The 12,374-nt window shown below is 33.5% G+C and overlaps 2 protein-coding genes across 5 annotated transcripts in view; one reads left to right on the top strand and one right to left on the bottom strand.

Moving 5' to 3' along the window:
- The window catches only part of LOC114343233 (aldo-keto reductase family 1 member A1-like), a 36,965-nt gene extending 31,975 nt beyond the window's left edge, over positions 1-4,990 (top strand). The window contains exon 5 of the mRNA XM_050652912.1: positions 4,696-4,990. Coding sequence (XP_050508869.1) covers positions 4,696-4,990 — 295 coding nt within the window. The remainder of the gene's footprint in view (positions 1-4,695) is intronic.
- Positions 4,991-9,145: 4,155 nt separating this feature from the next.
- The window catches only part of LOC114343216 (ethanolamine kinase), a 171,569-nt gene continuing 168,340 nt past the window's right edge, over positions 9,146-12,374 (bottom strand). For all 4 annotated transcript variants that reach the window (XM_050654281.1, XM_050654282.1, XM_028294027.1 and 1 more), the window contains exon 7: positions 9,146-11,603. In XM_050654281.1, the coding sequence (XP_050510238.1) occupies positions 11,531-11,603 (73 nt within the window). In that variant the 3' untranslated portion in view covers positions 9,146-11,530. The remainder of the gene's footprint in view (positions 11,604-12,374) is intronic.

Genomic DNA, 12,374 nt, shown 5'->3' with positions numbered 1-12,374 from the left:
TGTGTAGTGTATTGGATGGACAAAACAGTCCATTACATTAGACGATGGGGTAGAAGTTAAACACTGTGATGAATACAAGTACCTGGGCGTGAAGATAAATCAAGATGGAACACTCGATGCTGCTATAAAAGACAGAAACATACAGGGTAGAAAAGCCATATCCTTGATGAACGGCATTCTGTGTGACCAAACAATATCTAAAGCGAACAAATAGCTCATATACAATACCATACTTAAAGTTGTTCTGAAGCTATTTCCTTGTGACATTTTTCTAATCAACTATTTTAAATAGGAAATAAGCATACAATTAAGTATTTTGACAACGGCATCCGATTTGGACGTCGAAACGTTAATAAAATCATTTTTTTAGTTAGTCCAGAAAGCCACTGCGCATCCGCTAGTAAAAATATTCTAATTCGGATTTTTTGCACAATCTTACTCAAAAAGGACTCCTTTTAACAAATTTGCATGTTGCCAGGACCAAAAGGTGGTCAAAAATTTTTTAAACGTTTTTTTTTGTTTTTTTCCTAAAATTATTTTTTTGCACGGAAGAAAGTTTTTTTTAGGTTTTTTGGATCATTCCAAACAGAAAAGGTCTTTAGTGACTTTTCTCTAAAAATGATCGGTTTTGACATATAAGCGATTAAAAATTGAGAAATTGCGAAATCGGCCATTTTTAACCCTCAAAAACTATGTGAAAAACTGAAAATTTAAATGTTGCCAAAGTAGGTAGATACTCTTTCAACATCGATTGATAAAATCCCGAAGAGTTTTTTGCAATACAATATTCAAAACTCCTTTGTTTTTTAATTTCTAATCACGCGTGCGCGACACCGTTACATGTGTATACAGTATGGTGCAAATGAACGGAATAAATTCGTTATTTCGTAAACCGGCGACTTTAAGGAAAAAACCCGAAACAGGTCGATTTTTATTTTTAAGTTATGATATTGTGGCATATATGGTATACTAGTGACTTCATCCGTCTGGGCGTGATGACGTAATCGATGATTTTTTTAAATGAGAATAGGGGTCGTGTGTTAGCTCATCTGAAAGGTTCTTCAATTCTCTATTTAGTAGTATAAACATTTATATAATTATTTATACAGGGTATCCAAAAAACTTTTAGTAAATTAAATTATTTGACAAAAAAAGAAGTAGAAGGACACCCTGTATAAATAATTATATAAACGTTTATATTACTGAATAGAAAATTGAAGACCCTTTCAAATGAGCTAGCACACGACCCCTATTCTTATTTAAAAAAATCATCGATTACGTCATCACGCCCAGATGGATGACGTCATTAGTATACCATATATGCCACAATATCATAACTTAAAAATAAAAATCGACCTGTTTCCGGATTTTTCCTTAAAGTCGCCGGTTTACGAAATAACGAATTTATTCCTTTCATTTGCACCATACTGTCGATGGAAAATAGTGTCGCGCACGCTTGATTAGAAATTAAAAAACAAAGGAGTTTTGAATATTGTATTGCAAAAAACTCTTTGGGATTTCATCAATCGATGTTTAAAGAGTATCTACCTACTTTGGCAACATTTAAATTTTCAGTTTTTCACATAGTTCTTGAGGGTTAGAAATGGCCGATTTCGCAATTTTTCAATTTTTAATCGCTTATATGTCAAAAACTATCACTTTTAGAGAAAAGTCACTAAAGACCTTTTCTGTTTGGAATGATCCAAAAAACCAAAAAAAACTTTTTTCCATGCAAAAAAAAAATAATTTTAGGAAAAAAACAAAAAAAAACGTTTAAAAAATTTTTGACCACCTTTTGGTCCTGGCAACATGCAAATTTGTTAAAAGGAGTCCTTTTTGAGTAAGATTGTGCAAAAAATCCGAATTAGAATATTTTTCCTAGCGGATGCGCAGTGGCTTTCTGGACTAAGTAAAATTGTGGCTTATTTACCATTTAAAATAGTTGACCATACTTAAACTTAAAAGTATAATCACATATGGCAGTGAAGTTTGGTCACTGAAACAGAGAAAATGTTACTATGTGGTAACAAAAATGAACTTCTGGAGAAGAGCAGCAGGCAAATCAAGAAGAGATCGGATACCAAATGAGAGAATACGGGAAATTATGGGAGTCAAACATACAATAGTTGATGACATAAAAACAAAACAACTAATATGGTACGGTCATGTACAAAGAATCTCAGATGACAGGATCCCTAAACAGATTTTGGCGTGGACACCACAAGGGAGAAGGAACAAGAGGAAAGAGAAAGCCTTCCAGGCCCTGTAAACCGATAGTAGTTGTAGTAGTAGTATCAAAGTTAAACTAGACAAAAAATGTGTGATGCTGTATTACTCTAGTATATAATATGTGAGCATGTGGGTTTTTGCGATAGCCGATGAATAGTATATTACTTTATGAGGCGGAGAAGCATGACTTTTCTTGACGCGCCCGATATTACGCGCCGCACGAAGTGAGGCGCGTAATAGAGGGCAAGTCAAGAAAAGTCACTTCTTTGCCGAATAAAGTATACTATTTTTTCTTCAAACGTAGCAATTTTCAATAAGATTCAATAAGAAATAAGAACGATAATGCTCAAAAAATTTTAAACCCTCATGGTTCGCCAACATCGGGAATGATTGCTGAAAGTTGTGCTCGACCATCAGTATCATCAACAATTACCAATGCGTATCAAGAGTCGGAAACATTTTTGCACGGTTTCAATTTTGAAAATGCCTCATTAACTAATTGTACTTTTAATATTACTATAAATAAAAATGATGTTTAATTGTTGTTAATGACTTTTGTATTGTTGCTTTGTGACATGTTTCATATTGTTGCCATGACAACATTTTTCCCTCCGCCGTAAAGAAATGGGAAAAAACTGCTGCCGGCGGAGACATCAAACTTTGACAGGATCAAGTTAGATAAGTAATGTCATCATTATTTGACGTTTGAAGAAAAAAAGTTTGATGTCTCCGCCGGCAGCAGTTTTTTTTCCCATTTCTTTACGGCGGAGGGAAAAATGTTGTCATGGCAACAATATGAACCATGTCACAAAGCAACAATACAAATGTCATTAACAACAATTAAACATCATTTTTATTTATAGTAATATTAAAAGTACAATTAGTTAATGAGGCATTTTCAAAATTGAAACCGTGCAAAAATGTTCCCGACTCTTGATACGCATTGGTAATTGTTGATGATACTGATGGTCGAGCACAACTTTCAGCAATCATTCCCGATGTTGGCGAATCATGAGGGTTTAAAATTTTTTGAGCATTATCGTTCTTATTTCTTATTGAATCTTATTGAAAATTGCTACGTTTGAAGAAAAAATAGTATACTTTATTCGGCAAAGAAGCGACTTTTCTTGACTTGCCCTCTATTACGCGCCTCACTTCGTTCGGCGCGTAATATCGGGCGCGTCAAGAAAAGTCATGCTTCTCCGCCTCATAAAGTAATATACTATTATTGTATTTCACAATAAAACACTGAAAAACGTTTGTTTTTCTATACTTCCACGAAATTTATTACAACTATGTTATTACTACAGCTGTTTCGGCAAAGTGCCTTTCTCGAGTGATATATTTTACAATGTGTTTGCCTTTTTAAGTCTTTAACTGAAGAGGTTGAGGAGTGGGGAGCTGTTTGTCTCGAGTTAGTCATTCAGAATTATATCTGTATTTTTCAATTTATTAATTTCCATTCATTCTAAAAGTGATAGCTTAAGGCCTTTATTTTGAATATGTAGAATTTGAAACTCTTCATTGAAAGAATGATTATGATCTAGAAGGTGAAGTGCGTATGTAGAAGTGTCTGTTTTTCTATTGTTGAAAGCCCTTTTGTGTTCTGCTATCCGTTTGTCAAAAGTTCTGCCAGTTTGACCGATGTAAGTTTTCGGACAGTCACCACAAGTTAGTTTGTACACACCACTCTGTAGTTGCTTTCTCTTTCGGCTTTTATTGTTTTTAATATGTTTGCTTAAGTTGTTGTTGGTTCTGAAAGCTGGTGTTATTCCTTTCTTTTTTATGTATCTGGCTATTTTTGTTGTTATTTTGCCAGTATATGTGAGAGAGCGGAAGGTACTGGGTTCTTTCTGTGGTGGTGGATACACTAATTTCAAGGCTTTCTTATGGTCCGACTGTCCGAAAACTTACATCGGTCAAACTGGCAGAACTTTTGACAAACGGATAGCAGAACACAAAAGGGCTTTCAACAATAGAAAAACAGACACTTCTACATACGCACTTCACCTTCTAGATCATAATCATTCTTTCAATGAAGAGTTTCAAATTCTACATATTCAAAATAAAGGCCTTAAGCTATCACTTTTAGAATCAATGGAAATTAATAAATTGAAAAATACAGATATAATTCTGAATGACCAACTCGAGACAAACAGCTCCCCACTCCTCAACCTCTTCAGTTAAAGACTTAAAAAGGCAAACACATTGTAAAATATATCACTTGAGAAAGGCACTTTGCCGAAACAGCTGTAGTAATAACATAGTTGTAATAAATTTTGTGGAAGTATAGAAAAACAAAAGTTTTTCAGTGTTTTATTGTGAGATAAAATGAACTTCCATCAAGTAACGGTCGAATCCATCAATTATTATTGTATTGTAGCTGGAAATAAAAATTAAGTATTATTTTTCGCAATAACACCAATTCTATATATTATTTTAAATACAATTATTTTTTTTTTGCAGAATTGATAATTATCCGGATATTTTGGGGCTGCCGCTAGTCAAAAACCTGGCTCAAAAATACAACAAAGCACCTGGTCAAATTTTACTAAAACATTTTATTCAACAAGATGTCTCTGTAATCCCAAAAAGTAGAAATCCTGAAAGAATCAAATCGAATATTGACCTCTTTGATTTTGAATTATCACCAGAGGACCTTCAACAATTAAATGAGCTAGATAAAGGGGAAGATAGTAGAATATTTACTTTTATTTTTTTCAAAGGAGTGGAAAATCATCCAGAATATCCATTCAAGTAGAAGTAATATTTATTTTTTATACGCTTTGCTTATTATAAAATAAAATTACATTTCCATAATTTATTTTTTACTTATTTTTCCATTAGATGAAATTAAATTATTGAGTACATAGATATGTAAAGCACCAGTGAACACCTATTAAGAAGTGTCCTGGAATAAGGGGCTGTAGGTCTAATGGGTCAGTGGATATTGGAAATAGGGGACAAGAGTTGGGAGCGGCCTCTACTTGATCAATAATAGTGTAGAATTGTTCATAAGTATGATACCGTTACCTGTGATTTTAATCAAAAGTGATTTGGTACTTCCACCCCGCTACACCACAATTCACCCTTCTTCTTCTTCTTCTTTTAGTTCCTTCTCCTATCGGAGGTTGTCTATCATCACAGCTATCCGTACTTTATTGGCGGCAGCTCTGAAAAGATCTACTGAGCTGCAACTATACCACTCTCTTAAGTTTCTCAGCCAGGAAATTCTTCTTCTACCTATGGATCTTACCCCTTAATTTTGCCCTGCATTATGAGCCTTAATATCTCATATTTTGCACCTCTAGTAATGTGGCCCAAATATTTCAGCTTTCTTGTTTTGATGTTCTTTATCACCTCGCAATCCTTTCGTAGCTTTCTTAGCACTTCTGCATTCGTAAATCGTTGGATCCATGGTATTTTCAAAATCCTTCTATAGCACCACATCTCAAATGCTTCCAACTTCTTTATGTTGTCTACTTTCAGTGTCTAACTTTCCACCCTGTACAATCCACCCTAGTGCAGGTATATGAGATGAATACATTTCCAAGTTCTCAAAAGAAAGGAACTCGTGAAACACAGAGTTGAGAGATACTTTTTAATAAGAATGAGATGGTTGTTGGCACCCACAAAATGGGATGGTCTACCACGTCTAGCTATGAATTTTTGAAGACACGCTAGAAACGAATCATATGAAGTCAGAAACTGCTTCTAAATTGACTGCTTAATAGCTGAGCATAGAAACAATAATATGTAAACCTTGAAGATAAGACTCTCCTCAAGAAGGAGGACTTTATGGAATAAAGATGTCCAAAATATATTCCATTGCTTTTGAAGGATCTTCTTGCTATGACCCTTTCACGAGGGAGATCTGCCACGATTTGGTTTGATGTAATGGCATTGAATCTAAAGCAAGTATTGCATTAGTGAATTATTCGTTTTATACATCTTATACAGCATGGTGGAAATGAAAGGAATAAAATCGATATTTCGTAAGCCGGTGACTTTAAGGAAAAATCCTGAAACATGTCGATTTTTATTTTTAAATTAAGATTTTTAAGATATAAATCATACTAGTGACGTCATCCATCTTCGCGTGATGACGTAGTCGACGATTTTTTTTAAATGAGAATAGGAGTCGTGTGCTAGCTCATTTGAAAGGATATTCAATTATCTACTCAGTAAGATAAACATTAAAATTTAACATTATTATTTATACAGGGTGCCCGAAATTTTTTTTTAATTAAATTAATTGACACAAAAAGAAGAATGTATGCAACTTTTAACTCAAAATACATTTCATTACTGTCAGAAAACAGAAAAAAAATGTTTATTTGACAAATGAACATTGCTTTTCTCGTTAATTCATTGTTCAACCTGCCTCTTGGCAGTTTGTACATTTAATTTAAGCGAAAAGCAATGTTTATTTACCAAATAAACATTTTTTCTGTTTTCTGACAGCAGTGAAATGTATTTTGAGTTAAATAAATTACGTACCTTCTTCTTTTTGTGTCAATTATTTTATATTATTTATTTATTTTAAAAAAATTTTTGGGACACCCTATATAAATAATTATGTTATTGTTTATCTGAATGAATAGATAATTGAATTACATTTCAAATGAGCTAGCACACGATCCCTATTCTCATTTAAAAAAATCGTCTATTACGTCATCATGCTCAGATGGATGACGTCACTAGTATGATATATATGTCAAAAAATCATAATTTAAAAATAAAAATCGACCTATTTCAGGATTGTTTCTTAAAGTTGCAGATTTAAGAAAAAACGAATTTATTCCTTTCATTTGCACCATACTGTATAAGTCCACTGGACAGACTTTTTTTTCAAAATTTCGCAGGGACTAAAGCAGGGAGATGGGCTGGCCCCAACATTGTTTAACCTGGCACTGGAGTATGCGGTTAGACAAATGCAAACTGGACGAGGAATCCTACTGACCAATCGAACGGTTCAACTGGCTGCTTATGCCGATGATATTAATATTATGAGTAGGACATCAACAGGAGCACAGGAAACATATGCGGAGTTAAAAACACAAACAAAAATGTTAGGTCTGGAAATTAACACAGAAAAAAACAAAAATAATGACTAAGACGAGAAGAAATATAGTCCCACAAAACATTATACATGAAGATGACATTGAAACGGTTGGAAAGTTTACATACCTGGGAGTAGAAATATATGCCGACGGATCAGAAGATGCAGAAATACGTCGAAAGAGAATAACGCGGGAAAACAGAGCTTATTTTGCCCTCTCCTATATTTCGGTCTAAAAGTGTCCACCGAAATACAAAGATGAGAATCTATAAAACTTTAATTCGACCAAAAACATGCTATGGCAGTGAAGCATGGGTCCTGAAAGAAACATCCAAAAACAAACTCGACACATTCGAAAGAAAAGTACTGAGGAGGATACTAGGACCTGTGAGGGGAAACAAAATCTTCAGAAGTCGCTACAACAACGAACTTTATCAACTTTATAGGGAAGCACTCCTGTCAGACTTCATTAGGAGAGAACTTTATTAGAATGGGAGAGGATAGGCTACCAAAAAGTGCACTGAATGCTAGAATGCAGGGAAAGAGACCGGTTAGAAAGCCAAGAAAGCGCTGGGAAGACACAGTAAACAGCGACGCACAAGCCCTTTTAGGAGTCCGTGTATGGAGAAGAGCAGCCACAGCCACAGACAAGCAAGGGTGGAGGAAAAAATAAAGGAGGCCAAGGCTCAATTTGGGCTGTAGTGCCGTAGAAGAAGAAGTATAAGTCCATCAAAGAGCCAATATCTTAAGTGGACAATGTTTAAGGTGGTTTGAGACCCAACATATCCCAGACGCTGGTGCTGAGGTGAGAAAGAGAGTAGTGAAATTATGTTCCTGGATCAAATAGGGGTGACATTGATTAAATGGTGCATCCGAATATTTTAGCCAACCATCTACTCTAAGCAATTTGGACTTGTCGATAATAGGATTCAGTGAAGCAGTTTGTTTATTCAGTAACAGTCGACCTTGTGTCAGAGATAATATTTCAAACAGCTTGAACTTCAGCGATTATAAAGAGTCTGGAATCTTGCAAATCCTTGAGATGAATGACCAGATCAGCGGTCTTTATGGCAAGCGTTCTACACAAATCGACAACGATGAAAGTTTAATGAAAGATAAGAATGGGTTCATATATTGGGTCCAATAATTTTCCGGAGTTTTGGTAGGTACATACATTAACCATTTTTTTTCTTTAGTAAGATTGATACTGGTCTCAATTCCAAAAAAATATAGAAAATATTCAGAAGACTTTTTGGATGTATCAAAGAGGGTATCACGTAGATATCATCTTCTTCTTTTTATTTGAGTACCGTGTCCAAATTTTAGGCGTGGGTGGCCCATGACAATTTGCAGGTTCTCGATCTTGTGCGGCATATATTCATCTGGTTATAAGCCAGCCCATTGACGAAGGTTCCGGAGCAATGAATATTTCTTTCTAACTTTCTACCAATTCCCCTTGATCTTTCCGTCGAGTATTAACTGCAGTATCCAGTATCTGCTAGGTCTCATCATATGCCCCAGATATTCAAGTTTTCTCTTTTTTATTATCTTCGTCAAGTCACTTTCGCCTTGATCTATTCTGCTTAAGCCTTCTATGTTTGAAATGCGTTGAACCTACGTATCACCTACGATATCAGAATTTGTAAAAGTATCAAGATTAAGATGATTGTTAGGACATTTAAAAGAAGAATTAAAGAAGAAAGAATACCAAAGATATTACTTATTAAATACAGAGATGGGTGGCAAAAGAAGAGTCGGTCGATCAAGAAACGATGGTTAGATGAAGCAGAAAATGACCTTAAAGCGAAAGGTGATCTATACGAGTATGTATATCCAAAAATAAAAGACGCAATATAATATAATAAAAATAAATTTATTAACATAATAAGATTAAACAAACTTTTAGCAAAATAACATGATAAAATATTCGATATATATAAAATTAATCTCTTAATGGTCAATAATATATTATCGTTTGTCAGAATGTAACAAATTATATACAGAGATGCTATCATTCTGAACGTATTAATTTAAAAATAATGTGTACAATAAAATATAATCCTTTTGGGATGAAACAAAAATACCTTTCAAATATTAGGAAATAAATATTTTGTTAACATTTTATCTTTAGTGGTCTTTCATTGCATGTGTTAGATATGTTAATAAAGATTACCAAATTGCTGAACTATCACAACTTAAATCACTGGCATTAGCAATATTTCACTTGGGTTTATACAAAGAATCAAGAATATTAAAATATCTGTGTTCTTCTAAGAATTTTTTAGGTACATACCTACGACTTAATTATTCACGGGAAAGTACATACGAAAGAGCAAATGCTATAAATAAATAAATTTTAAAGACAAATATCTAAATTAATGGATCATAACAACTATATACTTGTACAGACAGTAAATAACCAAAGCATGAAAAAACCCCATAAAGGAAAAAACAACACTGTTTGTGGGGGACTGTGTGCTCCCCAACTAGAAATCTCCAGAAATTATATCCAAGTATCCAACAGCCTGTAATGTCTGGTTGCACGTTGCACCAACAAATCTTAAACTCCAGCTTAGCCCAGCTCAGCTTTTAGATAGGGCCGCTTTGTATCTCACTTAAGTTGCACCATAATTTTCGATTCTTACACGATTTGTTCGATTTGTACATCATTGTGGCAAGCTGAAAATTGATCTAAGACTCAATGGTGCAAAGCGTATGTTTCGTAAGCTAAGCTTAAAGCACGGCTTAAGCTTAAGATCTGTTGGTACACCCAGGCATAAAATACCCTTCTAAACAGATGTTTTGGGATTTTTTCAAAATAAATGACACTGAAAGCTTAGTTCCTATTCAAGGCATAATAAATGATGTCAAATCCATCGAAATATTACGCAAAGCATTGTTCCATTTATGGAAACATTTGACGGAACATTTCTTCTTCTTCTTCTTACTCTCTTTCTTGGCTTGCATACGGAACATTTTAACATGTTGGTCCCTTGTCACTTGTCACAATGCGAAATTGGTCTAGACTTTTGAGCGGGAAAATAAAGGAAAAGTGCTTGACTGGCCTAGTAATTTACCAGACCTAAATCCCATTGAGAACTCATAGCATATTCTTAAGAAATGCTTAGCTAAATTGATCTACAAAGGAAAAAATTATAACAAGTGCTATACAATTGTGGTTCCACGATGATGAACTCATGAACAACTGTGCTAAAATAGCGTTGGAGAGGTCATTTCTACTAAAGGGGGACATACTTCGTACTAATATTTTTCAGTCTACTTATAGTATGTAATGGTTAAAGTTTTTTTGGAAAAAATTGTGTTTTTATTTGTCCTATTCCAACATTAGATATGTTATTTTAATAAGATCACCGGGAAAGAGAATAATTAATATGTCCCACATTTAATATAATCAAATGTGGTAATACTAATATTTACTTTGCTACACGTACACGTATTTGTTTTTATAAGTATTCTTTGTTCAAAAACAAATGATAGATTATACCATTAAATACATACTACTTACTTTAGAGACGAATAAAAGCTAGGATTAGTTGAAGCACCTGAGGGAAAAAAACTATTCGATATCTTATACGTATTATATGTGATACGTATTAGAATGGAACTGGACAGGTCACGTGACTCGAATGGCAGATAACAGACGGAAAAAGCGCATACTGAAATGGAGACAAAGATATAGTGCCTACCTACCGAAGAAGAGATCGTCCACCGACACGTTGGACTGATGATCTAAAACGTTGCCATAGGAATTGGATGCAAGAGGCATAAGATCGAAACAGATAGAAAATTATGAGGGAGATCTATGTCCAGCAGTGGACAATCGGAGAGTGAATGAGGAGATGTATTAATACATTCAAGTGATGAGGTATTTAAACAGATACCAATGGTTTTACCGGTACCTGCATTTAATAGGAAATATAGCTACCTACAAAAATATACATTGTCTCTCCCTAGTATAATAAAAAAATGCAGGATTAATTTAGTACGACAACTTACTTTAATAATAATATTTTTTAATATATAATAAATTCTGAATTCTTCTATTTTTGTATTATTCTAACATACGTTTGCTTGCTTTACTTTTTAAGTGAGATTTATCCCCTATACTCTAATTTGTTAGAATACTAAATTCATTTTAAACGTATCTAATTTTCAAAAAATATTTTTGATATCATCCAATATCACTAAATTTTAATATGTATTCTAGATTCTTCCAGATCAGCTGGGTAGCTCTAAACTTAGAAATAGGTCCTTTTTGCTAAAATACTCATTAAGACGTATAGCTGCATACCTAAAAAAGAGATAAAATTGTATGAATATTTGAGTCCCCATTGACACAGCAATCAATTACGACTAAAAATAATCGTTACGTTTTATTCAAGATTGCTTTTCTTCCACGTAATAGACAAGTTTCAATCTCCGTTGAAACTTATGCTTCTCTTTCAAGTCTACTATCCTTATCTTTCCATAGAACAACCTTCCAAATTTGAAAATCAGAAGGAAAAAAGGACAGACTTTCGATCTTTATTTGCTAAATGTGACAATAATGAACCACCAACACTAGAAGTGACTACAAACGAAGAAATAATCATTGAGGATGTTGAGTTAAAGGAAGCAATAAGAAAAGTAGAAAATAGATAATCATCAGGAAATTATCAGGAAATGTAATGTTTTTCCACCTTTCAATGTATCCCATCTATTGTCTCTGAATAGCAAAAATATATTGATGTGATCTTTATTATTGATATGAGATAATATTCTTATATGTCACTTAATTTAATCAATGTATTAATACTAATCTAATTAATTAACCAGATCACATATCAATATGTTTTCAATCTCAGGGCGAATTATAAATTAATTACTTACTTTCGAGGCTTCTAAATATTTCTTAATGGTTCCTAATCGGGATAGAAAAGAAAAGAGTAAAAAAAATACACATATGGGTTACAATTATAATCAAAATATTTTTTATTTTATTTAAAAGGCAATCAATGCTTAATATTTGCTATTTCTTATTATTCTTAAACATAACATTTACAAATGGGAATCTTATTTCCTT

The sequence above is a fragment of the Diabrotica virgifera genome, chromosome 6 (genome assembly GCF_917563875.1).
Source record: "Diabrotica virgifera virgifera chromosome 6, PGI_DIABVI_V3a".
Classification (NCBI taxonomy): domain Eukaryota; kingdom Metazoa; phylum Arthropoda; class Insecta; order Coleoptera; family Chrysomelidae; genus Diabrotica; species Diabrotica virgifera.
This window is presented reverse-complemented; position numbering and strand designations above follow the sequence as displayed.